Below are 27,237 nucleotides of genomic sequence, written 5' to 3' on the forward strand. Positions count from 1 at the left end.
AAGAGGCTCCAGGCTCCTGGCTTTGGATCAGTGCAGCACCGGCCTTTGCAGTCACTTGGGGAGTGAATCATCGGATGGAAAAACCTCTCTGTCTCTCCTCCTCTCAGTATATCTGACTTTGCTCTTGGCAGGCACTCAGCTAGTGGCTCAAGGACTGACCCTGTGAACCTCTGTGTGGTGCTAGACTGCCTCCTCTGGGAAACCTTTGCTGATATCCACAGTCCCCCTCCCACTGAGACCCCACATTCATTCCACAGGTGGTTCTGCAAGGTGGATGAGACCTCAGCTCCAAAGATCTTGAGACACATGAAGACCTTCTGGCATGTTTGTGGGTAAACAGGGTAAAGTTATCAATTCAAAGGTGAGCATGTGTTCCAGCTGCTTTCCTTAGCAGAGTGCAGCCTGGAATTCTAAGTCAGATCCGGTTTCCTGCTTTTATGCTAGTGCAGCCTGGGTAGCAGAGAATGATGGCTCAAGACCCATCATTACCCCTGCCTGCCAGCCACAGGCGCGATCCAGGTGGCATTGCACCCCTGGCTTCTGTCTGCCCTAAGCAGCCTTGGCAGTCGCAGGCATCTGGGAAGTGAACCACCAGTTGGAAGATCTCCAGTCATCTCTGTCTTTCAAATACTATAAACACATATCCCTCATTTTTCAGTTCTATTATTCATCCTGGAAGGTGGGTCAGATAAATTCTGGCAAGCAATTTTTTTTTTAATCATGTCAAAGAGTTTTTAAACTTATGCAATACAGTTTTTTGAAATACGTATGGTCACAGGCTGGACTCGAAATTCCACAAATCCATAACAAGCTAATTTTTTTTTTTAAAGATTTATTTTTATTTTTATTACAAAGTCAGATATACTGAGAGGAGGAGAGATAGAGAGGAAGTGGAGCCGCCAGGATTAGAACCAGCGGCCATATGGGATCAAGGCGAGGACCTTAGCCACTAGGCTAATTTTTAACCTGATAATTTTGTATGGCTGCAAATGATAACGATCCATATGGCCCTGGGGCGGTAAGGTTTCCTACCCCCTTTTCATCAAAGAGAAATTCCCAAGGAGAGGCACAGCGTGGGCCCTGGATTCCTCCAAGCTCTGGGTTCCAATTCAGGACTGTTCCATAGCTGTAAATCTGACCAAGCCCCTTGAGCTCTCTTTGTGCCTCAGCTACAAAGTGGGGAACATCAAGGCTGCCCACCCTTACAGGGTTTTGCTGAGGAAGCGGCTCTGCTCAAACATCAAGACGTCCTGGGATTTAAGGACTATTGTAATTATTGTAGGGTACTCCCAACAGTTCATAGAAATGGAATTCAAAGATAATAACTGTTTTGGCGCAAAAAAAGAAAATTTCAAAATCCATGCACACCACTGGTAAATATATGCTATGAAAGAATCCTATGCGTGGGCTTTGGTTTAGATTTTCTTGGATTCCACTTTCCCAGGAAATGTTGAAGTACCCTATTCATAAAGGCGAAAAATAGCTGCAGATGATGGGTTTGAGAACCCTGGATCCTGAGGGCTCTGTCCACGTTAGCTCTCTCTCTGGGCAGTCTTCAGTTCGTCCCTTGGCCCAGCCCGGAGAATGCCTTTAATTGGAGCTGTTCCTTCTATCTTTTTCTGTCTGTGCTTTGGGCACAGAGCTGTTCAATCAATCTTTGATAAATGAAGAAATGAATGAATGGGGGTGGAGGGGGAGGAACCAGGCAGGATCTGACTGGGCCTTTTGTAAGAGCAAGCAGGAGGGTCCAGGAAGTCATTATCATGATGTTGGGAACACAACTGGCCTGGTGGTGTGGTTTTCCTTGAAGAAAATGACCATCTCTCTGTGAAGCACCTTAAGCTTCTGGCCCCTCTCTGACCACCTCCCTAGGCTGCTCCAGGACGATTAGCCAACCCCGGGAGCTCCAGGGTCTGGGACCTTTCCTCTTTAGCCCAAAATAACCTCCTCCCCCACTAGCAGCAAATGCTTGGAATTCTTTCAGCTGGAGGACAAAGCCTTTCATCTGCCAATTACTGATAAAGAGAAAATGCAAATCTGTCGGAGAAGGTGATCCATCAAGGGCCCAACATTTATTGAGTGACCACTTAGGGCCAGGCATTCTGGGGGAATCAAAGGGGAACTGACCCCCAGCTAGCCCATTCTTCTCTGTGGTTTGCAGTTTCCTGGGGGGTTTGTAAAGGGAGGGGATTAAATTAGGCAGCTCCCCAGCTCCTTCCCTCTCCCACAGGCCAGGAACTCCCAGTCCAGGTGATAGATGGGCTCCAAGGGGGCTGCCATGGGACTTTTTCTTAAGTAGCTGTGTTTAGGGGATTCCATGAGATCCCCACTGGGAAAGAGGAGGGACGCAGACACAAAAATAGATGGAGACCAGGCGTTTTATTTCACATTTTGCTTTTGCTCCAATTAACTTGCCTTTGACCCCCAGGAGGTTTATTTATCAGCGCGGCAGTCAGGAAGCTGGTCAGTGGAGGTCGAGCCGAGCAGCCCCTCACATAAGCCATGTGATCCTGGGCTGGGCAGTGACTTTTCCTGACCCCCACCCCCCCGCCCCGTCTTTGTTTGCTAAGTGCAGAGTAACAAAGATGCTCTCCCTTAAATGGGTCTTGGGAGACCCTGGTTGCATCATGGGACCAAACAGCACAAACCTGGGCCACAGCCTCACTCTTCCTTAGAAGACTGTGAGCGAACCCAGATTAAACCAAATTATAGACTGGCTCTTCCTAGAGGATGGAAAAAGACCACGGACAGATGACAGGAAACTTTAAGATGGGGGGGGCAGGGTTAAGGAGCAGGGCCAGCTGTCTCCTGGGGTGACCAAGCCTACATTGTCACGACTTTAGGTGACGTCCCCATCTGATTTTCAGGTGGGAAAGCCACTTGGCCTTGGCGTTCCTCTGCCTGCTTTTTGACACATGTGGGAGACTGGTTAACTTTGCACCTCTACCAAAAAAAAAATCTGCATCTACAAAATGACCTGCTCCAACTATCTCCCCCCTGCGGGGGGCATGTAGTTAGTAGGAGTAAAGAGCCAGCTACAGGGACCCCTGTTGTAGCTCTGAGGTTACCAAGACCTGTACCGCCCAGGTCAGGCCTAGCAGGTGGCAGGAGCTGGGTTGCAGTAAAGTTTCTTTCCTCACCTGACCCTCGTTCCTCGTCGGCCGGTAGTTCCAGAGACAAGAGCAGTGAACAGGGGGGCTCGGTCTGCCAGGAAACCCTACAGGATTCATCGGGGTTACCCTCACTCCACCCCGAGAGCCACGCACCTTTCCACCGGCTCTTCTGCAGTGAACGGCAGAATAAGCTTCCCCAAGGCTTGTCTATGAGCTGCGTCAGAAGGCGCCGGATTCGATTCTTGGGGTTTCTCACGGCGGAGCATCCCTTGTCTCCTCTCGCCGAGCGCGCAGGATCTTTTAAAAACGTCCAACTTGGGTTTCAGGGCTCTTTACCCAGTCAAAGAACTCCTCAGAGGCGGGCAGAATGAATGAATGAAAGGCTACGTCTTCCGGTCAGCTGCGAGCCTGAAAAGGCTCTGGTCTGGCTGTATTTCCTGTACCTGTGGGGGTGAGGATGCGGGGCTCTCATCCATATTTTGGGAGCCCCGGAAAGTTACCTAGTTCATTCAATTACGGATCTGTGCTCATTTTCTTCAGAGCTCCCCCACCCCCATATGCTTCTTCCATATGGCGGGTACGCGAATGGGGGGGTCTGGAGAGGGTTGCCCCTCCCCCCACGAAAACGTGCAACGCAAAAAAAGAAAAAGCAAAGAAAAAATCTCAAGCAACCCATATGTTCTATGTATGTGTGTGTGCACACACACAACACACATAATGCTTTGAATTTGGGTCGGCCTAGAAGGTGAATGTTGGAGGAAAAGAAAAAGGGGCAGCCCCGGGCCATGGGGGCAGGGACTAAGGTGAGGGGGGGTGGTTTTAGGGGCTGCCAGGCCCCGGGGGCTTTCACGCTAGCAAGCTCGGCTTGCATTTCCGCGCCTCCCGCTGAGGCCAGCCGTGCAAATCTGCACCTCCCTCCCCACCCCCTCCGCCTTTCCCTCCTTCCCTGACCCGCCATCTCCGGGATGCGCCCGCCGCCGGCTACTCAGCCCTCCAAAAGCCAGCTCTGCACCCAACTCGCGGGCGGCGGCGGCGGCGGCGGCGGCGGCGGCGCCTGCGTGCAGAGGCGCACTCGTGACCCAACAACAAAACAGCGAAGCCGGGCGCTCTCGGCGCCCGTTGCCTCCCGGGCCCCTCCCCTGCCCCACACCTCCTCGGGCCGCCGCCCCCGCCCCCCCAATCCCGGTCCGAGCGCAACACCCCCCCACCCCCGACAACCAGCCGGGCCGCGGGCTCCGGGCGCGATCGGCAACAATGTTTACGTTCCGGGGATTATGACGTCGACGCCTCCCCCCCCACAACTGCTGAAAATGGTTTCCTAGGACTTTGAAAACGGATCTGCCTAAGTGTTGGTGCAAAACTTTGTAGATCTCGGCTCTGGCTTGCTTTATTTATTTTTTTAGCTTGTTTTCTTTGGTCTTCCCTCCTTCCCCCTTCGGCCAAAATGCAGGGGGTAGGAGTGTTGACAATTAATTGGTGAACTCTCCTAAAAAAATGGAGGCAGAGAAAGACTCTGGAAGAAGATTGGTGTGTAGCTTTTTTTTTTTTTAACCCAAATCTGTATCTCATAGATCTTTTTGTTTATTTATTTATTTTTGGTTGTTTCTTGCTGCCTTTTCTTCTTCCTTTTCTGTATTTTGCAAGAGGACCGGAAAAATATAATAAATTGCATGCAAAAGGAAGCGGGCAGCTTACTCTTCCAGTCCCCTTGTGCGGCTCAGAGTCTCAGGCACTTGAGTGGGGAGGTGGTAGCACGGAAAGGGGTGGAAGGGGCCGAGCGGGCTCGGGGTTCGCCCCGGAATCTTGGGGGCTGCGCGGCCGGGCGGCGGAGGGAGGAAGCCAGGGGGATGTGGGGAGTGGTGGGGGAGTCTCCTTAGGAAGTGAGTGTGCACGCGCGCCGGTGGGGAGATGAGGCAGTTGCTGGTGCGTTTTGGGGTCTCCGAGGGGTAGTTTTGTGGTGGGCGGTCTGCCTCTCCCCTTCCCCAAACCTGCCCCCCCGCCGTCCACCTCCTGTTCTCGCGGGCGGCCGGCACGGGCGGCTGGGGTCTCGGTCCTTCCATTTCTGCTTTCCAGCTTTCCTGGGTAGCCCGGGGGCAGCTCCAGCCTTCCTAATGCCGCCGGCCCCGGTCCCGGCTCGCCGGCCCTGCAGCCACGGCCGCCGCGGCTGCTGTTACCGCCGAGCCGGGCGCTGCTGCGGCTCCTCCCGGGGCCTACATCTACCCCACCAGCCCGTGCCCGGAGCCCCCTTCGCGGGTTACATAACAAGATTCCCGGTCGCGCGGGTGAAGGCCAACACGTCTCAGGGGAGCGGAGGGCAAGGGGGAGCCCCCCCAAGATGTCCCTGGCTTGTCTTCTGGAGACGCAGGAGGGACGCGCGCGGCTGGAGCCCGGGGTGCTGGCACCTCTGCTTTCTCGGCTTCTCAACATCTTTGGCATTTGCTCAAAGTTGCTCTCGATTGCAATGGTGGGGTGCAGGGGGCGCGCGGAAGCTGCACCTGTTCTGGCCGGGCCTAGGGTTAGAGGCGACCCCCAGGGCTCCCAGTAATGTTCCGGGCTCTCTGATTTGGGTCCCCTCAGCGCCCGATTGACCGCCAGAGATACGACGAGAACGAAGACTTGTCGGACGTGGAGGAGATCGTCAGTGTCCGCGGCTTCAGCCTGGAGGAGAAGCTGCGCAGCCAGCTCTACCAGGGGGACTTCGTGCACGCCATGGAGGGCAAAGGTGAGGCGCCCCCTCCTTGGGCTGCTCTCCGCGCCGCGGGCCCGCGCGCACGTGGGGAGGGAGCTGCCGGTGGCTGGGTTCGTATTTCGCGCCCGCGTCCCCCATTCCAGGGGATCCGGTGACGAAACGAGGCTGAGCACTGGGGGTGGGGTGGGATGGGGTGGGGTGGGGTGGAAAGGGGTTGGCGATGGAGCAAGGCTGGTTTGGAAGCGGGCCGGCGCCAGCCAAGACACGGCCTGCGCCCACCACCACCCCCGGGAATGGGTAGAGCCGGGGGGCCGGACAGAGGGACCAGAGGCCGGAGCGTGGCGTCCTCCCCTTTCCGGAGCCCATCATGCTGTCTCCTGCCTGAGGTGCGGCTGCCTGGCTGGAGTCAATCCCGAGCTGGGGAGCATCTGGGACGTTGGGGTGGGGATCCCCCAGGCCTGAAACCTCCCAGTCCTTGTTAAACCCAGGGTCTTGCGGGTTGGGAAATGGTGATGGGATGCTTTAGATTGTTGGGGTGATGCCCTCTCAGATTGGAGGTCTGCATAGTTTGGGTTCTGCCTGGGCTCATCCACATTGGAGCCAGGACCAGGTGACACCCCTAAGTTAAGTGCCGGGCTTCTGGAGTCACAGCCCTGACTGTTTCAACCGGTGTGGGGTAAACTGTGGACTACCTCTCAGGTTTAATTCTGAGACTGACTGCTACCTGGCCGTTTGGAATGAAGAGCTGGGACATCTTTTTGGGAAACTTGAGGTTTTCCTGCGCATCGGTCTGTCTTCCAGTGGAGAACAGAAGGTGGCCTGGGAGCACCCCTTAACCTGAAATACTCCCTCACACACACGGGGGGGGGCGTGGGACGTGCAGTGCCCTCAGTTCATTGGGGTGCTATTTTGACTTGAGTCTGAGGCCCCCAGAGCCTTGGCCCCCCTCAGCCCAGCTTCACCTGGTGGGGCCAGTGTCCCTCCGGGGCTGTGTGGGTTATGCATCTGGATTTCCTTTCCCCTCACTCAGTTTCCATTCTGTTGATCTCTCCTCCCCTTGGCTAAGTCATCCGTCCCACCGGCAGCTTATAGCCTCCCTCCTCCAGGTTCTGGTTGAGTGGCTGCAGCCAGTGGGTTAGTCCTTAGAAGAGAGAAGGGACTCATCCAGGCTTTGCGTTTTGGAAGTTTTTCTTTTGTGCTCCCCGCTTCCCTGGGGCCCGGGGCCCTGGTGGGTTGGGGGTGGGGGTGGGTGGAGTAGAGATTTCTCCTGGCCTGAACTGGCCCGGAGCAGGGTGCTGTCTCACTTGCATTTGAATCCCCTCTCCTCTTTCCCCGCCCCCCTGGCCCTGTTTCACTAAGTCTTAGCAGATCCTATGAGAAAACAAAACATAGGTGCATCCTAGTCGCTGGTGAGGGCTTAGCCTGCATTTCAGGCGTGCAGGAGTTTGGGGGGTCTGGAGATACAGCCTTCAGTCTGCAGCCCAGGCTGCTTTTGAAGGAGGAGGCCGGAGGGGCCTGCTGGTTAATTCAGATCTGGTCCCAATACTTGAGGGAGGAGCTCTTAGCCTGGATTCAAAATAGAAGCTTCTTCAACTTCTCTTCCTTTAAGTCCTGAGGAATCCCCATTCACTGGGAGCCCCTGGGGATCTGATCCGCTGAGGTCAGGGCTTTCCCGGCTTTGGTTTTGTTCTTCCTCTCTTCTGAGCCCCTGGCCTCCCTCCTCACGCCCCCCCTCCCACTTGCCTGGTGAACCGTTTGCCTGGGGCACTGGCTTGAGGCCTCCTCGCTTTCCTTGCTGACCAGCTGGAGGAGGGCCTGGGCCTTTGTGCATTGCTCTAGTCACTTCAGACTTTGGGAGGATGACTCTGCTCCTCCTCATTCTTCTTGTATTCAGGGATACCGTTAGGTCAGACCCATTGCTTTTGGAATTGGGGAAGGAAAAACATTTAGTTGTAAGGCCTCATTCTGTGTAGGGCTTTGGCTAAGGCTTTGGGGGTCTGCTCCAGACCACTCCGAGACCGCAGTCAATCCTGTGGCTATTCTGTGACCTTACTCCACCCTCTTTCTCCCTGTCTTCACCTGGAGCATCCTGGGGAAGCAGGCATTGGAATGGCTGAACCTACAGTGGCAACATTCCTCTGTGAAGACAACAAGGCTGTCTGTGCCCAGTTCTCTCATTATTTTGGCACTAAGTACAGAGTTTCCAGGGAAACCGGCTCCCCGCCCCATCACCAATGCAGGATATTACAATAAGATTTTTGCTGATGCTCAGGCACAGGGAGAGCACTCCTCCCAGGTGGCCATCGGTTCTGTGTCCCCTCTCCTTTTCCAAGCTCAGCCTGGGATGCATTCCTCTGTCCATCCCTCTTTCTTGTCTGATACACTGGGACTCTTTCGGGTGGTGGGCCTCCTGGAACCTCCCTCCCCATCCCTGGAGGGCTCAGGAGCCCTCATTGACAAGTTCGGACCCGTGGGGCATGCAGAGAACGATGGAGTAGGCAGAGGGCTGATGCTTGGCGTGGCTTGTTTGGGGCTATGCCAAATCCGTCTGCCTGTCGCCGTGCAGGGAGGTGTTGCCATCCAGCTGGTGCTGGCATTGAAGGCACTTCCCCTGCCCCTTGCTGCGTGATTTTTTTTTCTTCCCCTCACCCATGGATTGTGGTTCACTGCCTTCCTAACTTAACCGACTTGTTTTAATTCAAATATCCGAACAGATTTCAACTATGAGTACGTACAGAGAGAAGCCCTCAGGGTCCCCCTGGTATTTCCAGAAAAGGATGGACTGGGAATTAAGTAAGTTGCTGGAACTACTTGTCCTCTCCCTGCCTCCCTCTCTAACGCCTGTGTTGGGATGGATGTCTTCCACCCTCCGTCCACCCTTCATCTCCCACAAGGATCTTGGGACCTTGGGACAGCATCTTTCAGAGCTCACAAGGGGGAAGATGCTCCAAAGATGGATCTTTTTTCAGCAGTTCTGGGCAGAGGATGGGGTGGGGCATTTAAGTGGTGTCTTCAGGAAACTGAGGCAGAGCCCAAGCTCTGAGCCTCTAAGCCCAGGCTGCGGGTACGTGGATGTATGTTTTCTCCAAGGACTCCCACCACGCAGGACGTCGACCCTGCTTTCTAGAAAGCCATGTTTTTAGGGTGCCAGCGTCTCCCCTTTCTCTGCCTCTTCCTCCTGTCCCCCAGCCTGCTGTTTCACTCAGTCTGGAGTACATTCTGGCTGGGATCTGTGAGAGCTCCCCGGGCCAACTGGGCTGATGGAGAGAAAGATCCGGAAGGCAGGCTGGAAGAACAGGTTTCCACCCCTTGGGCAAGGGGTAGGGCGGAGGCTAGGGGTGTCATCCCAGGACTACCTCTTTGCAGCATCTGCTGCCAGGCTTGATCCGTGAGGAGGAATTCAGCCTTCGGCACCATCATTAAAGAACAGTGGACGTTGCCACTGTCCGGATGGCCAGCGTATCAGAGCCCTGGAGTTGGTGTGATGCGTGTTTTTTTCCAGTACTTCTCTCAGGGAGGACTGCTCGCCTTCTATACAGTTTTTATGGGGAGAGTTCTAGAGGGTGAAAGAAATAGAGGACTGTTCACCCTAAAAGAAAGCAGGTGTTTGGTCCTTCATATCACTTTCCCTTCTCCTGTCCATCCCCCCCCCCCACCAGTCTTCCCTGGAACTGGGCGTTGGGCAGTGTGGAGGGTCCATCTTCTCCTCAGGTCAGGTTTGGTGTGCTGATTGGGAACTGTGGTTCAGGAGGGGCAAGCAGCAGGGGGCCACCTGCTGTCCCTCGGGATTATTTCCTTGAGGGTTCCCAAACTGAAAACAAGGAACCCCTGTTGGAACATGGCTTCATCATGGGCTCAGGGTGTTGCTCCCTTGTTTGTGACTTCTCACCGAATGCCTTCACTCCTCTTTATTTTTTTTTTCCCCAGAATGCCCGACCCCGATTTCACAGTCCGGGATGTCAAACTCCTAGTGGGTAAGTTCTTGGCCCTGTGCGGGGCTCAGGAGGATGCTGACCTAGGGAGGCGGAGCTGGGAAGGGGAGAGTGACCTTCAGCACTTGCCTGTGGAGGTTTTTTTTTAATGTCTTGGAGCAGAAAGTTCCCCAGAGGAAGAGGAGGAGGCTGGAACAGGTGTGAGCTGCAACCGTCTTGTTCAGGAGAACGGGTTGGCTGCGGAGTCACAAGCAGCCGGCTCAGAGGGCGTTTGTCCACAGCAGTTTTATGAGCCTGACTTGGACCCCAGCCTGCAACTTGAGTATCAAGCACCACAATCTTAGATCTCTGCGCTGCGTTTGTTTGTGGGTTGCTGGGTAAACACTGGGCGCTTTGTGACCCCTAGAAGGTTTCCAGGTTTTGGAAGGGAGAGGTTGTTCCTGCTGTTTCCTCAGGGCTGTCACAGGCCCAGGGTGGGGCTGGCCACTGGTGCTGAGCAAGTGTCTTAACTCCCTCTGCACCTCTGGAGGTTGCTGGTGACTCAGTACTCCTCCCGCCTCGGCCGAGAGGCAGGTGGTGTCCCAGTCCTCCCTGGAAGTCTTTGATAAATCTCTTCTTTTTAGAAAAACCCTTTTTTGCCGTATAGCAGGCAGGTTCAGAGCCGTGAACATGATAGACAAGGTCCCTACACTCTTGGTTGCCCAATCAGGAATCAAGAAGAAAATGGTTTAGCTAAAAAAAAATTTTTTTAAAGACGCAGACATTTGTAGCTGACTCCCAAAATGCCTACAGTAGCCAGGCTGGGCCAGGCTTAAGCTAGGAACCTGGAACTTAATCCTAGTGTTCCATGTGAGTGGCAGAGATGTGAGTACTTGGGCCATCCACGGCTGCTTACCAGTGCTCACATTAACAGGAAACTGGATCGGAAGCAGAGGCAGCTAGCACTCAAGCCAGATACTCTGATATGGGACGTGGGTGTCTGAAGTGGCATTTCAACTCCTGTGCCAAACACCTGCCCCAAAGGAAACTTTTTTTTATTGTTATTATTTTGTTATTTGAAAGGCCAAGTTACAGAGAGAGGAGACAGACAAAGAGATCCTCCATGCACTAGTTCACTCCTCAAATGGCCATAAGAGCCAGGGCTGGACCATGCCGAAGTCAGGAGCTCAGAGCATTGGTTTCTGGGGCATAGTTCTAGAATTTATCTTGTCCAGTGGTGAGAAGAGCCATGGAACAATAGTGCAGGGTAGAGGATGGTGGAGCTGTTCATTATACTTGTAAAAGACAATTTGTATAGGGTGAAGGGAGGGTATTTAGACAGAGACAAGTCACAAACATTCAATGCAGGAAAGAATATTGAGAACATTTTTTTGAAGTTTTATTTTTATTGGAAAGTCAGATTCACAGAGAGAATGAGATACGGAGAGAAAGATCTTCTATCTACTAGTTTACTCCCCAAGGGGCTGCAACAGCTGGGGCTGAGCTGATCCGAAGCCAGGAACTTCTTCCAGGTCTCCCACATGGGTACAGAGTCCCAGGGCTTTGGGTGATCCTCTACTGCTTTCCCAGGCCACAGGCAGGGAGCTGGATGGGAAGGGAATTGCTGGGACAAGAACTGGTATTATGGCAATCTGGCGCTTGCAAGGTGAGGATTTAATCATTGAGCCATTGCGCTGGGCCCCATCTAGAACATTCTAAGCTGAGTGTTGAGCAAATATGAAGGCCAGGAGGTAGGGATGAACTTGCTGTGTAAGGATCTGAGTGTGAGTGGAGGAAAGTGCTAGAAGATGACAATGCTACCTGGTCAGTCCATTGGGCTGTGTGGATCTTGGGATGGGATGTGGATGTGACTTATTGTGTGATAAGTTTTGTTTGAGGGGATACCTGTGAACTCGGCATGTTCTTGGGGCGAGGCAGTTTAAAGCATTTTCCAAAATTGAGTTCCAATTCCCATATGATACAATGCACTGTATCCCCATTTTAAAGTGCACAATGCAGTGGTTTCAGAATGTTGACCGTGTTGTACAGAGTCCCCACAGACAGGCTCCCCACCCTTGGTCTTGATTGTGCCAGTGGGTGCCATAGCCAGCATCTAGTCCTGGCACTCACTGGCAGATACTGTGGCCTGGCTTGACTGGCCTGCTCCCATTCTGGCTCTTACCAATGGCTTCTACTGCTTAGCTCTCAGCCTGGCCAAGCCCTGCTTCCTCCCAACCCCAAATTAGGCGAGTATCAGGTGAGTTCCTGTCTGGTGAATTCTGCTAGCTAGGCCTGTGACCGTCCCCCAGCTCTTGCGTAATCCAACAAGTGCTGCAGTCTCAGAGAGGTGAGCCTACAAGTGCCTTACAGAATCTGCCCCCAGATCTGGTTCTCTTGAATTCTGGTTGTTGCTGTGGCCCAGCCTGAGGTGACCTACCCTTTGTCCCAACACTTGCATGTGGGTACTGTGGCCTAGCCCAACTAGGCATGCCCTCCTGCCCCTGCATTCATGTGCGCCGTGTGCGGCAGGCGATGCTTCTTAGTCCAGCCTAGGTCTCCCATGTGGGCAGGTGCGTTGGCTTGATCTAGACATGCCCTCAGGTTACACGCCTCTAACCAAGCTCAGCTGCCTCGCCTGCTCCCTCGCCTGCCCGTAAGTGCAGTGGCCTGATGTGTGGAAGCCCCTAGAAGTCATTCTTCCCCTGTCAAACATGCTCTCGGCTGTTCCTACTCTAATACATTCCTAAACCCCCTTCCCTGTGCAATCTATAGCTCCCCTATACCCCTTCCCTGTGGGCTGGGGTGGTGCATCCTGGCACAGTGTTCCCCACCTTTCCCACATATCTTTAAAAAAAAAATTAGAGTAGGCAACTTCGCTGGCACACTGGTATAGTTGATATAAATTTGGGATTAACCAGGCCCAGGATGCTCACGAGCTATTGGTTGCTTTACTCCCAGCAGCACTTGCCTAGGTACAAGGCAGCCTAAGCGGTTTCCTACAGCTGGGGATATTGTCCATTTATTTTTTTTTAAAGATTTATTACTTTTTTTTATTGCAAAGTAAAATACACAGAGAGGAGAGACAGAGAGGAAGATCTTCTGTCCACTGGTTCACTCCCCAAGTGGCCGCAATGGCTGGAGCTGCACTGATTTGAAGCTAGGAGCCTCCTCTAGGTCTCCCACACAGGTGCAGGGTCCCAAGGCTTTGAGCCGACCTTGACTGCTTTCCCAGACCACAAGCAGGGAGCTGGATGGGAGGCGGGCCTGCCGGAATTAGAACCGGCACCCATATGGGATCTCGGCGTGTTCAAGGCGAGGACTTTAGCCGCTAGGCCAACTGCTCCGGGCCCAGGAGGCGAAGTTGTAAAAATTGTATATTTCGGGGCAATTAATGAAGTGAGCCTCCTTCTGTGGCTTTCACATCTTCAAGAAGTAAAAGCAAAAACAAAATGAAATCCACTAAGCTGTTAGTAAGTCGGGGACCCTCTGTATAATAAAATGAATGAATAGGGCCTGGCACTGTGGCATAATAGGCTAATCATCTTCCTGGAGTACCAGCATTCAATTTGGGCACCAGTTTGAGGCCTGGCTACTCCACTTCTGATCTAGCCCCCTGCTGATGGCCTGGGAGAACAGCAGGACACCCAAGTGCCTGTGGCACTACACCCATGTGGGAGACCTGGCAGAAGCTCTAGGCTCCCAGCTTCAGGTCAGCCCGGCTCTGGTTGTAATGGTCATCTGCGGAGTGAACCAACTGGTCGAAGGTATGTCTCTGATTCTGATTTTCAAATAAAAGAAATATTATCTTAAAAACCAAAATGAACGAATGATTGCTTGGCATGATGATGCGTGAGGTGTGTTCCCCACTATTTATTAGAACAACCCAGCGTGGATCCCATGAAAGTCTCTCGATGTACAAGGACTGAAGCCAGGCTGCCACACTGCAGTCCCCATACCTGCAGCTTTCCTGGGCGATGTTAGCCAACCAGCCCTGGAAGCCTTGTGTCCAGGCTGCCTGACCCTTCCGTAGCCTCCTTTTCTCACAGGGGACACAAGAGAACCCAGTAAGACAGTCTGCATGTCCTGGCTAGCTCTGGACTGGGAAACGGGGAAACGGGGCTGATGGTGCTGCCCTCTCTGGGCATTTCCGTGATGACCGAGTTCCGGAGTGAATGTGGAAGTGGTTTGTGAAGGTGTGGCGAGCTGTGCGCCCACAATGAGCCTTGAGCATTCTTGTGTCCATTTTAGTCACTGTTCCTGCATGGAGGCTCGCGCTCGCACGCTCTCTCTCTCTCTCTCTCTCTCTCTCTCACACACACACACACACACACACACACAAAACATACAGGCTTCCGGAGAGTGGTGACAGACACATTTGTCATCAGTGACAGAAGTGACAAATGTAGCCCAAGCTGATGTAAGTGCAGCAGAATTCGCTGGCTTGCATCCTGGGTGCAGGGTGTCACCTCCAGGCACATCCAGGGTGAGGGGCTCCATGGCATCTCAGGAGGCGGATGCTATTTTCTCCTGCTTTCACTTTCTCCTTTACTCAGGAGCAGGTGTCTCTTACTGGAGGAGGGGGAAGAGCCAGCAGTTCTCCAGGCTGGCCTCCCACAGCCCTCCCCACCCCTCAGCTGTCCCAGCCAGTGTGGTGGGGTTGGCTGTCACTGGCTTGGCACCACCCCAGCTAGGGCTGGTGGCCAGGGTCAGCTGTGGCAGGAGCTCAGGGTCCAAGAATGGGGAAGCAGTCATTGTCCGGGGTTGCTCAGTGACAGAAACACACGCTGAAAATAGATTTGAGAGTTCTGCTTTCTTAGGGACGTTCTGCCAAGGCTCCCACATGGGTCTCGGCCTCTTTCCCTCGTCTCAGATGCCAGGTCCTGGGAGGTGGTTGTTTGTAAAGGGTAATGGTGCAGATTGGTGGTGTGGTTTAGGGCACAACTTGGGGGCCACAGACTGGCTTCTGATGTGCTGAATGAAACTTTTCCCTGTCAGCAATCTTGTTCACTCCCCAAGTGGCCGTAACGGCCAGAGCTCAGCTGATCCCAAGCCAGAACCTTCCCTGGGTCTCCCATGTGGGTGCAGGGTTCCAAGGCATTGGGCCATCCTCTATGGCTTTCTCAGGGAGCTGGAAAGGCAGTGGAGTAACTGGAACACAAACGTGCCCATGTGGGATCCCAGTGCTTGAAGAAGGAGGATTAACTAATCCAGCCGTTCTCCTGGCTTTGACCTGGTCCAGCCCTGCCTATTGTTGGTATTTGGAGAGTGAATCACTAAGTAGAGGATTCTCTGCCAGTGTTTTTCTGCCTTTCCAATAAATAAATCATTAAATATATGTTTTTAAATTTTGTAAAATGGGCTGGCTCATTGGCTCAACTGGCCAATCTATCTCCAAGTGCCAGGGATCCCATATGGGTGCTGGTTTATGTCCCAGCAGCTCCACTTCCCATCCAGCTCTCTGCCTGTGGCCTGGGAAAGCAGTCAAGGACGGCCCAAAGCCTTGGGACCCTGCAACCACATGAGAGACTCATGGCTTTGGACCAGCTCAGCTTTGGCTGTTGTAGCCATTTGAGGGTTGAACCAGCGGATGGAAGATCTTTCTCTCTGTATCTCCTCTCCGCAAATCTACCTTTCCAAAACAAATAAATCTTTTAAAACAGAAAACAAATACTATATTTTTAAAAAAAAGATGAGTTGTATTTGAAAAACAGAACAACAGAGGGAAATATTCCATCATTCGATCTTTCTTTTTTTCTTCTTTTTAATTGGAAAATCAGATATACAGAGAGGAGGAGAGACAGAGAGGAAGATCTTACATCCAATGATTCATTCTCCAAGTGGCCGCTACAGCCGGAACTGAGCCAATCCCAAGCCAGGAGCCCAGAGCCTCTTCTGGGTCTCCCACATAGGTACAGGGTCCCAAGGCTTTGGGCCCTCCTCAGCTGCTTTCCCAGGCCATAAGCAGGGAGCTAGATGGGAAGTGGGGCCACTGGGACACGGATTGGCACCCACATGGGATCCTGGCGCCACACCATGCCCGCTGCTAATGAAAATGTTAGGAAACAGTGACTGAAGGAATTATTCCTTGTCCCCCATGTGGAAGGCCTGGGCAGAATGTTGCTGGCATTTGGGGAGTAAGTCACTGGATAGTGGAGTTTGTTCTTTTCTTTCTCTGTGTTTCAAATAAACAAAGTAAAAAAAAATTAAAAGCAATCAGAAAGTAGAAACTGCTTTTCACTGCTCTCCAGACTTCTAATAGCACAGTGGAATGATGCCCATTCTCTTATTTTTTTTTTCCTGCCAAATCATACCAAATGTCTTCTTGCTGGTTTTGTTTTTTTCTACTTCACTTTGTTTCAAAGCAGTTGTTTGTTTTCTGTGGTTGTAGATTTACTTTCTTTGCTGTATTGTTTTCCATTATGTGAACATTTTAAAATTCATTCTGTGGTCAGTGAGTCTTTGAGTGGTTGCCATTTAGAGTCTATATATAGAGTGCTACAATGAGCATTCTAGAACATGTGTTGGGTGGTCATGTGTACGCATACATGGTGAACATGGCAAATGTGGGTGCATAGATAGGGTGGGCATGGGGACCACGTGGATGTCAGGCATGTATTTAAGATTGAAGATCTGCAGGGTCATAGGTCATGTCTCTGTGTTGCGTTGTCCCTGCGTCCTGATCAGTAGGGAATGTTCCATGCCTCTAATTTTAGCTCCGCCCCGGTGCTGGTGGGAGTAGTATCACACTGTGGTTTTGGTTTGTATTTCTCTAAGGACTAGTGAAATTGAACTCCATTTCATACATCTAATGGATTTTTTAGCTATCATCTCTTGTGAAATGTCTGAATGAGTCTTCTCTCCATAGTTGTCTCTTGTTGCTTGTAAGATGTGTTAGCTTGCTTGGGTCAGCTGGGTACCCCAGTGAGCTCGGCTGGGCTGGGTACTATTGCTCTCATAGTACTGGAGGCTACAGATTTGAGATCAAGGGGCCAGTGGGGTTGACTCTTTTTTTTTTTTTTTAATTTTATTTATGATGAAGTCTACATAGTTGACTAGGGTGGGAAGATTAGAGGATTAGGGGAAAGTGGATGAGACCATTGTTTCCCAAAGTTTTATCCCTGTATCTGGGGAAAGCAGGTAAAGAAGGGTAGAAGCCTCACTGTGCCTTCCACCATCTCAGTATCCAGGGATGGGGAATAGTCACCGGATGTCATCTCAGGGTCCCTGCTGTGGAGCACGCTCTGAGGTTCTGTTCAAGTGGTTTTGATAGTTCTGAAATGCTGTTGATTTCACTTCTCCAAGGATGAGCAAATCCCTCCAAGGTCCATTGGCTGACATAGTCCACTTTGGGGTCTGTATTCACCCAGATATTTGCTGACAATGCTTAGCTGGTAGGGTTGTCCAATCTGTTCTACCCTCCATCCTCTGCTGTGGTACCAGATGTCCTTTACAGGCCCCAGGGGACTGCAATATCCCAGTGTGCATCTGGGCATCGTCCACTGTACTGTCTTCAGCAACTGAGGAATTCCAGTTCTGGCACATGCGCTCCTCAGTCGGGCTACAGATCCTGAAATTCTCATGGTTGCAGTTCTGAGTCCAGCTGTCCAGTTGTGGGGATTCCCAAAGAGACCTTGTCTAAGGTAATCCTAGACCTGATTGTTGTATGTACTTGCTAGTATGGGGTTTGGCTTAATCCATCAGCCTACACACACTGGTAGTTGCAATTGCTGGGTTAGTTTTGTCTCTTACGTAGGCCAATGGGTGTTGTAACACTCATGCTGGCGGGTGCCACCTCCTGTCTAACCAGGCCTGCCCCCAGCCTTGGTTCTCATGCTCAATGGAGGGAGTTATAGCCCATCAGAGAAGTGCTCACCATTTCCCTACTGTGCCCACTCCCAGTCCTGGATTTTGCACTCTCCAGATGGTTCTGCAATCTGTCTTGACAGCACTTGCCTCCAGTCCCAGTATTTGCCAGCTGAAGCTGCAGCAAAGCCCACTCAGCCTACATTTAACTCTGGATCATGCATGCACAGTGGACATGGCTGCTTAGCCCAGCCTGGCTCTCCTGCTGACCCAGTTCTCATGCCGGCCAATGGGTGTTGTAGCCCAGCCCAGCCTAGTCTGCCCCCTGGTCCCAGTTCTCACATTCATCAGTGGGAGCAGTGCCTCAGGAGGGGAGCTCCCTGTAGCTCCCCTGCAGGACTTGCATCCCACTGCACGGTCACCCGTGTGCTGGTGGGAGCTGTGGCCCAGTGTAGCATGACCTGTCTCACCTTGGCATTTGCTGGTGGATGCTGTAGCCTGGCCTGGTCCAGTCTCACCGAGTTCCAGCTCATGCTGGTGGGTGCTGCAGGCTAGCTCAGCCCTGCCAGTCCCTAGTGGTGGCCCTAATGTGAACTGGCTGGTGTTGTGGCCTGACCCAGCCTGTCCTGTACCCTTTCCTAGCTCTCATATTGGCCAGTGGGTGCAATGAACTGGCGCAGTTGGCCCACCGCCAGAGCTGGCCTACACGTATGATGACTGTTTTGCTTCCAATCTTGGTTCTTATGCTTACCTGCAGGGACTGTGTCCTGACAGAGGAGTTCTTTTGGCATTTTTTTAAAAAAAAGAATCATTCATTTGAAAGGCAGAGTTACACAGAGAGAAAGAGGGAGAACTTCCATCCTCTGATTTATTCCCAATTTTGCCACAAGTTCCATGGGTAGACCAGGATAAAACCAGAAGCCAGGAGCTTCATTTGTGTTTTCCACATGGGTATAGGGATCCAAGTACCTGGGCCATTTTCTGCTGCTTTCCCAGGCACATTAGTAGGGAGCTGGATTGAAAGTGGAGCAGTGAGGCCCAGAGTGGTAACCTTGTGGCTAAAGTCTTTGCTTTGCACATGCTGGCATCCCATATGGGTGCCAGTTCTAATCCCGGTGGCTCCACTTCCCATCCAGCTCCCTGATGTGTCCTGGAAAGCAATAGAGGATGGCCCAAAGCCTTGGGACCCTGCTTTTGTGGCCGCTGTGGCTGCTTGGGGAGTGAATGATTGGATGGAAGATCTTCCTCTCTGTCTCTCCTCCTCTCTGCATATGTGACTTTCCAATAGAAATAAAATATATGTTAAAAAAGAAGAAGAAGAAGAAGAAACTGGAACAGAAGAACTTGAATGGGTTCCCATATGGAATGCATTACAGGCTGCAGGTGAACGTGCCGTGCCACAACACGGACTTCAGTTCTTTGAATTCTTGGTCTGCTTCACATTTAGCAGTTGCGGAAAGTGGAGGCCTGGAGAGAAATGAGTGTGCTGTTAGTTGTCCAGCTCACACATGGCGCAGTTCTCAGTAATTGAGGGACGGTGTAGCCTCTAACACCACCTCTGAGGAAAAGGGAGTAGGGGTGGTTGTGGTTGTGTTTGAATTTGGACTTCAGAGAGCAGTCTGCTGGGCGGGCAGGTCGGGGAGGCGTCCAGCTGGTGGAGGCCATGGAAATGTTGGCGGGGGGGGGGGGGGGGGGGGCGGGGCTGGAGGCGTGTGGAGTCCGGAGAGCAGATTGGGAGCCCTGAGAGGTTTCCGTTACCCCGCCGTCAGGTGTGTTTTCTGTTTGCCCACCTCTTGCTTGGTGGTTCTGTTTCTTTGGAAAGCTGGTGCCTTGAAAGCTGAAGTTCTGCTGTGCTGGGGTCCCGGGGGAGCTGCACCCTCTCCCGTCCCACCCCTGTTTCCTAATGGGAACCACTCTCTTGTGAGGATAGCTCCTTAAAATAGGAGTATAGCTGCTGCTTACCTTATGATGGGCCCCCACCCCCACTAGGCAACTTGGGCTCGGCAGCACGTGCTGTGCAGAGGGCTGGGATCCTGGGGTTCACCAGGGGGCCGCCCCCAGAGTGGCAGGAAAGGATCTGACCTCGCAGCACCAACCTGGGAAAAGATCGAATTTCAAAGCCTGAAGTCCCTAATGCGTTTTACCACAGCAACACCGGAAATCTGAAGAACCCTGGGTTGAACCCTGTGAGATGAGGGATGTTCTGCAGGGGCATTCAGCACCGGTGTTCACCAAGATCTGTTGTTTTGTCTCAATTACAGAAAACGCTTGAGCACTGGGCGATTTGTGCCCACCCACATCTGTCACGCCTAGGTGCCCGTCCCCTTGCCCCCTGCATGGTGCCATGGCTGATGGAGCCAAGACCTGTGACTCTCGGCTTAGGGATTTTTTTCTGCTTCTCTTGCCTGGTGGACATTAGCCCAAGTGTTGTTAGTCTGGGTTTGTTTCTTTCTTTTTAATGAATACTTTTTTTAAGTCTGAAAGGTAGAGTGAGAGGCAAACTTTCTCAACCTGCTGGTTCAACACTCGCTAAGTGCCTGGGAGCCAGAACATGAGTGGCAGAGACCCCGTTACTTGACCCATTACCTCTGCATCTGTGCTCTAGTCCATGACGCGGGAAGCGAGGCCTGCGTTTGACGAAGGAGACTGCTCCTTGTGGATGAAACTCTCTCAAGGGGCAGAATAAAAGAGCTAGTCCAGAAACTTGAGGGCATTCGAGAACATTCCAGAACCATGATCTGGAGCAGTCCTGTGCCCTTCTAAAGAACAAGGTCCAGGAGGAGTTGGGAGTCATTCTTCTGAGCTTCCTGTTAGCCTTCAAGGTGACTTTGAGCGGCCTTCTGCAGCTCCAGCTCCTCCGCTCTTGGAGCCGACTGCTGAGTCTTCAAAGCAAAGACCACGAGGCCATGGATTAATTTCTACAGCTGGAATCTAGGGGGCTGAGGGGGGGGAGTATGTGTGTGTGTGCGTGTGTGCACACGCGGGCTGTGAGCCCAGAGACCCAGTGAGCCGGAGAGGGAGGGAGGAAGCAGCTGGCTTACTTAGGAACTCCAGGCACTGCTCCCAGCTGGAAAAATCTGACTTCAGGGCCTCAGAGGTCCCTGGGGTCCATACAGGCAGCAGGTGTCCATCACCTGCGGCTGCTGCAGCTGGGCACTGACAGCTTGAACACACTATCAGATGCTAAGCCACTCACCCAGCGGCCCCTCTGCCCTGTTCCCCTTAGACAGTGGCGAGTGAGGCCGGAACCTGAGAAGAGGGAATGCTCCCCACACAGCCCCATGGGGGCCCTCCGGCAAGCAGCGCCATTTCCCTTCCCGAGCTAAGCTCTCCTGCATTTGCATCAACAGGACGCGTTCTCAGTATTGTGGAACTAGAGTCCTAGTGAGCACATGTAAGTGACCCAAAGCAGGGAACTTCCAAGGGACATCCCAAGAACACAGGTCTGCATTCCGAGCGCTGCCTGCTTCCTCTGCTGTTTGCTTTTACTTAAGGATTTGGCCCTTGTCAATGCTTCTGTTTGAATAAAGAGTTCTTTAGCAAAGAAAGAGAGGGAATAAAGAAGGGCATGGAACTTAACTTCTTTCTGTTGTTACATGCAGCTCAACCAGGAAAATGGCTGCCCTGGGTCGGCTGCACCCATGGCTCGTGTTAGTGCTGGGGAGACCTCAGGATCCTGCGTCTGCAGTCTGGGTCTTTGTAGGGAGCATGGGGTCCAGATGGGGCCGCAGTGCATCTTGGTTACAATCTGGGTGCTGGGGCCGGCCTGGTGTGTTGGGTTAAACTGCCCCTGATGTCCAGTGAATGCCCTGCTTCATTTATTAGTCCTAATGAGGCTAAGGCTGTCATTCCTTTGTCATTGACTGGATGGAATCTGTGTATGTGGCTCACCTGCTGTGTGGTTCAGGGCTGACCCTGCACCCAGATGTGTCGTGATCACTTCTATTTTCCTTAGGGGTCAGTGCCGTACCTTGGAAGAGTGCGTGAGTGTGGGATGTGGTCCACAGGCCCTTTGTCCTTCGGCACTGACTTCCCTTTTGCCTCCCTGCCTCCATCCCTCCCCACCTCCCATAGTCTGCAGCTTCCAGGACACCTGGGGAGCTCAAGGGAGCTATTCTTAGAACCAAGTGTTCCAACTGGGGGCTCCTAATGCAGTCACTCAGCCTTGGCCCCAGCTGTTCCCCGCAGCCCGGCCCTGCAGTGGAAGGAATTCAGCGGGTTCACCCTTTCATCAGGAGTGGGGTAGGCAGAGCATGGATGTGGGCAGCAGAAGGAGTGGTGTAACGCTGTGCCAAGCAGATCGCTCCCCAACACATGTTCCGTGTCCCATCCTGAGACACACTCCTGATCTTTCAGGACTGTGTGTCCGGGTGCACACGGCCATCCATTTCTTCCGTGCAGCTGATCATGTATATGTGAGCTCGTGTGTCAGAACGCCAGACAGGACAGAAAAACAACGGCCCTCAGTTGTTGTCTGTTAATAATTCAGCAAACCCCTAATATGTGTGCCAGGCTCTCGGGGTAGAGTGGAGAGCAAAGTTAAACAAATGACAAACCAATGCAGCATTGATGTGAGAAGCCAGGATGTCTTTCCTCATGCTGAAGCCGTGGGGTAAATGGCAGAATTCCATTGGGCCCCAGGGTGTCACCCTGTGACCAGCTTGTCCCAGCCTTGATGGGGGAGGTGACCAATAGGTGGCTGAGGCACGGATGGAACAGGGAGTTTCCCCAGTACTTCTGTCATTGGCCCCATCTTCCTTTTTTTTAAGCTGCCACACATGCGCGCTGCAGCCTGGGTGGGTTAACACCACAGGCCCTGGGCCCCCTCTTGGGGCTGCTTCCCTGCCTCCTTCACCTTGGGACCCTCTCCAGGGCGAGGGTCTTCCTTCTGTTGTCTGGGGCCAGCTATCCCTTGTCTTATAAGAAAATCAGTCATTGAATTGGGGCCGACCCTAAACCTTGTTGCCTCATGTCTGCTTGGACTACAGCCGAAGCTGAGCCAATACGAAGGCAGGAGTCGGAACTCTTCCAAGTCTCCCACGTGGGTACAGGGTCACAAGGCTTTGGGCCATTCTCAACTGCTGCTTTCCCACACCACAAGCAGGGAGCTGGATGGGAAGTGGGCTGCCGGGATTAGAATCAGCGCCCTTGGGCCCGGCAGTGTGGCCTAGCTGGCTCCCGGCTTCAGATCGGTGCAGCACCGGCCGTTGCACTCACTTGGGGAGTGAATCATCAGGCAGAAGATCTTCCTCTCTATCTCTCCTCCTCTCTGTATATCTGACTTTGTAATAAAAATAAATAAATCTTAAAAAAAAAAAAACAACAGTGCCCTTGTGGGATCCCACCATGTGCAAGGCAAGGACTTTAGGTAATAGGCTACCACGCCAGGTCGCATTTTCTTGAGCTTAAATAAAAATTTACTTGGGCCTGGCGCCGTGGCCTAGCAACTAAAGTCCTCGCTTTGAATGTGCCGGGATCCCATATGGGCGCCAGTTCTAATCCCAGCAGCTCCACTTCCCATCCAGCTCCCTGCTTGTGGCCTGGGAAAGCAGTCAAGGTCGGCCCAAAGCCTTGGGATCCTGCACCCTTGTGGGAGACCTGGAAGGATGTTCCGGGCTCCTGGCATCGGATCGCCACAGCACTGGCCGTTGAGCTCACTTGGGGAGTGAATCATCGGATGGAAGAGCTTCCTCTCTGTCTGTCCTCCTCTCTGTATATCTGATTTTGTAATAAAAATAAATAAATCTTTAAAAAAATTTAGTTAAAAAGTTTTACTTATCTTTATTTGAAATGCAGATTTATGTAGACGAGGAGAGAAAGATCTTCCATCTGCTGCTTCACTTCCCAAATGGCCACAACAGCTGAAGCCAAGCTGACCTAAAGCCAGGAGCCACAATCTTTTTCCAGGTCTCCAACCTGGGTACAGGGTCCCAAGGCTTTGGACCAGCCTGCACTGCTTTCCCAAACCCAAAGCAGGGCACTCAATGGGAAGTGGAGCAGCCAGGACATGAACCTGCGCCCATATGGGATCCTGGCACATGCAAGGAGAGGATTAGTCAATTGAACCATTGTGCTGGGCCCCTCCCCTGAATTTTTTGAATATCTTTTGTATGTTACACTATCCAAATTTGATAGATTGACTCTTTTTTTTTTTTTCTTAAAGAATGATTTAACTTGAAAGTCAGAATTATGGAGAGAGCTAGAGAGAGAGCTCGCTCTTCATCCGCTGACTCATCCACAATAGACCGCAATGACCAGAGCAGCATGGTCTGATACCAGGAGCTGCCTCTAGGTCTCTGTATGATACAGGATTCTGAGCCTTGGGCCGTCCTCTGCTGCTTTCCCAGGCCCTAAGCAGGGAGCTGCCTGGGAATGGAACATCTGGGACTAGAATGGATGCTGGCATTTAGCTTCCCATGCTATCATAACAGTTCCACGTTAACTTGGTTTTGGAAGAAATTGTTTTTTTTTTTTTTTAAAGATTTTATTATTATTGGAAAGCCGGATATACAGGGAGGAGGAGAGACAGAGAGGAAGATCTTCCGTCCGATGTCTCACTCCCCAAGTGAGCCGCAACGGGCTGGTGCGCGCCGATCCGATGCCAGGAACCAGGAACCTCTTCCGGGTTTCCCACGAGGGTGCAGGGTCCCAAAGCTTTGGGCCGTCCTCGACTGCTTTCCCAGGTCACAAGCAGGGAGCTGGATGGGAAGCGGAGCTGCCGGGATTAGAACCGGCGCCCATATGGGATCCCAGAGCGTTGAAGGCGAGGACTTTAGCTGCTAGGCCACGCCGCCGGGCCCAAGAAATTGTTTTTTTAAGGTTTATTTACTGATTTGAGAGCAGAGTACAGATACAGAGGTAGCAACGGGGATAGAGAGCTTACCCCTTAGCTGTTGATTTCTTTCTCCATGTGACCACAGTGCCTGGGACTGGCTTAGGCCAAATGCAGGAGCCTGGAATTCCATCCCATGAGCCCCAAGAACACGAACTGTCTGCTGCTGCTTTCCCAGCAGGGAGCTGCGCTGGAAGTAAAGTAGTCGGAACTTGAACTGGTGTCCATTTGATATGCCTTTTAATAATTATATAATCTTATTTAACACCACTGAAATAGTTTGTGACTTGCTGCTTGTGGTAGTTATGACTGTGAACTTACTGTGAATTACTTTTCTTGCTTGTTTTAATCACTGCAAGCTTGGGAATCGGGTTTTAGTGAGCCAGATTGCTGTGAAAGCCAAGCGGCCTGTCCATGCTTGCTGCCTCTGATTGGCGGGATGGGACGGGATGTTTGTTTACTTGCCTTGCGCTTCTACACAGGCAGGTGTCATGCCACATTGGGTGTCTTCCATTTGTATCCGGGATTAGTTCATATATCTTCTCATGTATTGCAAAGGAAAGAACAATCTTTTATCTCCTGGTTCGCTCCCTAAGTGCCTGCAAGAGCCAGACTGAAGCCAGGAGCTAAGCTCGTCTGGGTGTGCCCATGTGAGTGGGTGGACGCTGACGCTGCTGCTTCCAGGAGAGCACACAGACAGGAAGCTGGGATCGGATATGGAGCAGGACTTGAAGCCAGGCACTCCTCCTTGTGAGCACCACCATGCCAAACACCTGCCTCTGAATATCTATTCTTAATTCATTTTTTCATAATTTTTAAAAAGATTGATTTATTTTATTAGAAAGTCAGATATACAGAGAGGAGGAAAGACAGAAAGGAAGATCTTCCGTTCTGTCCCCAAGTGTCCTCAATGGCCGAAGCTGAGCCAGTCTGAAGCCAGGAGCCTAGAACCTCCTCTGGGTCTCCCACATGGATGTAGGGTCCCAAGGCTTTGGGCCGTCCTTGACTGCTTTCCCAGGCCACAAGCAGGGAGTTAGATGGCAATTGGGGCCACTGAGATTAGAACTGGTTCCCATATGGGACCCCAGCATATGCAAGGTGAGGACTTTGGCCGCTAGGCCCCAGAATTGTTTTTGAGGTAGGAATTTGTAATGTCCAGAGTACAGAAAAGGTTGGGAGGAGGAGACAGTGACACTTGTGCCAAGCTAAGGGAGAGCAGCCATAAGGAGGAGATGTCATGCTTAGGGAGAGGAGCGTGACTGAGGAAACAAAACATGTGTTTGAGGGTGGCAGGAGGGTGTGGATTTAGCACGTTGTTTTACATAATTGCTTCTTTTAAGATTATTTACTAAATTCACATAAAATACAGTGGCATTTAACGTAGTCACAGTACTGTGCAGCTGCTGTGTCCAGCTACTTGAAGAATATTTTTGAAGGCTACCTGCAGCCTGTGAAGCAGTTGTTGTCCGTTGGCCTGCTCCCAGCCCTGCCTCTGGTAGTCCCAGCTCTGCTCTGTGTCATCTGTTACAATGTTTGCCCTAAGAGTACTTTTTTATATATAAGATTTACTGATTTATTTGAAAGGGAAAGTTACAGAGAGGAATGCAGAGGTCTTCTATGTGCTGGTTCACTCCCCAAGTAGATGCAACAGCTGTCGCTGGACCAGGCCAAAGCCAGGAGCCTGGAACTTCATCCAGGTATCTTATTTGAGTACCAGGAGCCTCTGGGCATCTTCTGCTACCTTTTCAGGAGCATTAGCAGGAAGCTGGAGCAGAAGTGGAGCTCCTGGGGACTCATATGAACAGGGCGCCTGTGAGATGCTAGCGTTATAGGTGGTGGCTTAATTCACTATGCTGCAACAGCACTGGCCCTGATGCTAGACTTCATTAGGAAGATTCTTCTAGAAGAAACAGTGCATTTGTTGACTGAGCTTCACTTCTGATCCAGCTTCCTGCTAAAGTGCTTCCGCTCCTGCCACCCATACAGGAGACCTAATTGCAGTTTCGGGCTTTGTCCTGGCTCAGTCCCAGCCCCAGCCATTATGGCCATTTAGGGGAGTGAAGCAGTGGGTGGAAGATCTTGTTCTTGGAGCTGGTGTGATCGTTCTCTACCTGCAAGCACTGGCATTCCATATGGACATAGGTTCTAATCCCAGCTGCTCCGTTTCCCATCCAGTTCCCTGCTTGTGGATTGGGAATGCAGCAGAGGATATCTCAAAGTCTTGGGACCCTGAACTTGCGTGGAAGCCCTGGAAGAGACGCCTGGCTCCTGGCTTTGGATCTGCCCAGCACTGGCTGTTGCAGCTTCTTGCAGAGTGTACCCTTGGGTGGAGGATCTTTTTGTTTCCTTATCTTTGTAAATCTGCTTTTCTAATGAGGGTAAATAAATCTTTAGAAAAATTAAGAAATAGGGCCCGGCGGCGTGGCCTAGCGGCTAAAGTCCTCGCCTTCAACGCTCTGGGATCCCATATGGGCGCCGGTTCTAATCCCGGCAGCTCCACTTCCCATCCAGCTCCCTGCTTGTGGCCTGAGAAAGCAGTTGAGGACGGCCCAATGCATTGGGACCCTGTACCCGCGTGGGAGACCCGGAAGAGGTTCCAGTTTCCCGGCTTCGGATCGGCGCGCATCGGCCCGTTGCGGCTCACTTGGGGAGTGAAACATCGGACGGAAGATCTTCCTCTCTGTCTCTCCTCCTATGTGTATATCTGGCTGTAATAAAATGGATAAATCTTAAAAACAAAAAAAAAAAAAGAAAAGAAAAATTAAGAAATAAAAGATCTTGCTCTCTGTATACCTACCTTTCAAATCAATCAAAAAATATTTTTAATTAGTATATTTTCATTATTCCCCATAAAGCCTTCACACTCCTTGGTCATTTTGATTGAGTTTA

At 51.9% G+C, this 27,237-nt stretch overlaps 1 protein-coding gene across 4 annotated transcripts in view; it reads left to right on the plus strand.

Annotated features, from left to right (window-relative positions):
• KDM2B (lysine demethylase 2B) overlaps positions 1-27,237 on the plus strand; it is a 112,232-nt gene that overhangs the window by 13,633 nt on the left and 71,362 nt on the right. The window contains exons 1-4 of one of the 4 annotated variants that reach the window (XM_058656441.1): positions 4,333-4,461; positions 5,691-5,835; positions 8,517-8,595; positions 9,730-9,776. In XM_058656441.1, the coding sequence (XP_058512424.1) occupies positions 5,823-5,835; positions 8,517-8,595; positions 9,730-9,776 (139 nt within the window). In that variant the 5' untranslated portion in view covers positions 4,333-4,461; positions 5,691-5,822. Of the gene's footprint in view, positions 1-4,332; positions 4,641-4,966; positions 5,037-5,690; positions 5,836-8,516; positions 8,596-9,729; positions 9,777-27,237 lie in introns of those variants that run through there. The other 3 variants (XM_004595316.2, XM_004595317.2, XM_058656440.1) reach the window with 3 other exon arrangements.

The sequence above is a fragment of the Ochotona princeps genome, chromosome 29 (genome assembly GCF_030435755.1).
Source record: "Ochotona princeps isolate mOchPri1 chromosome 29, mOchPri1.hap1, whole genome shotgun sequence".
Classification (NCBI taxonomy): Eukaryota; Metazoa; Chordata; class Mammalia; order Lagomorpha; family Ochotonidae; genus Ochotona; species Ochotona princeps.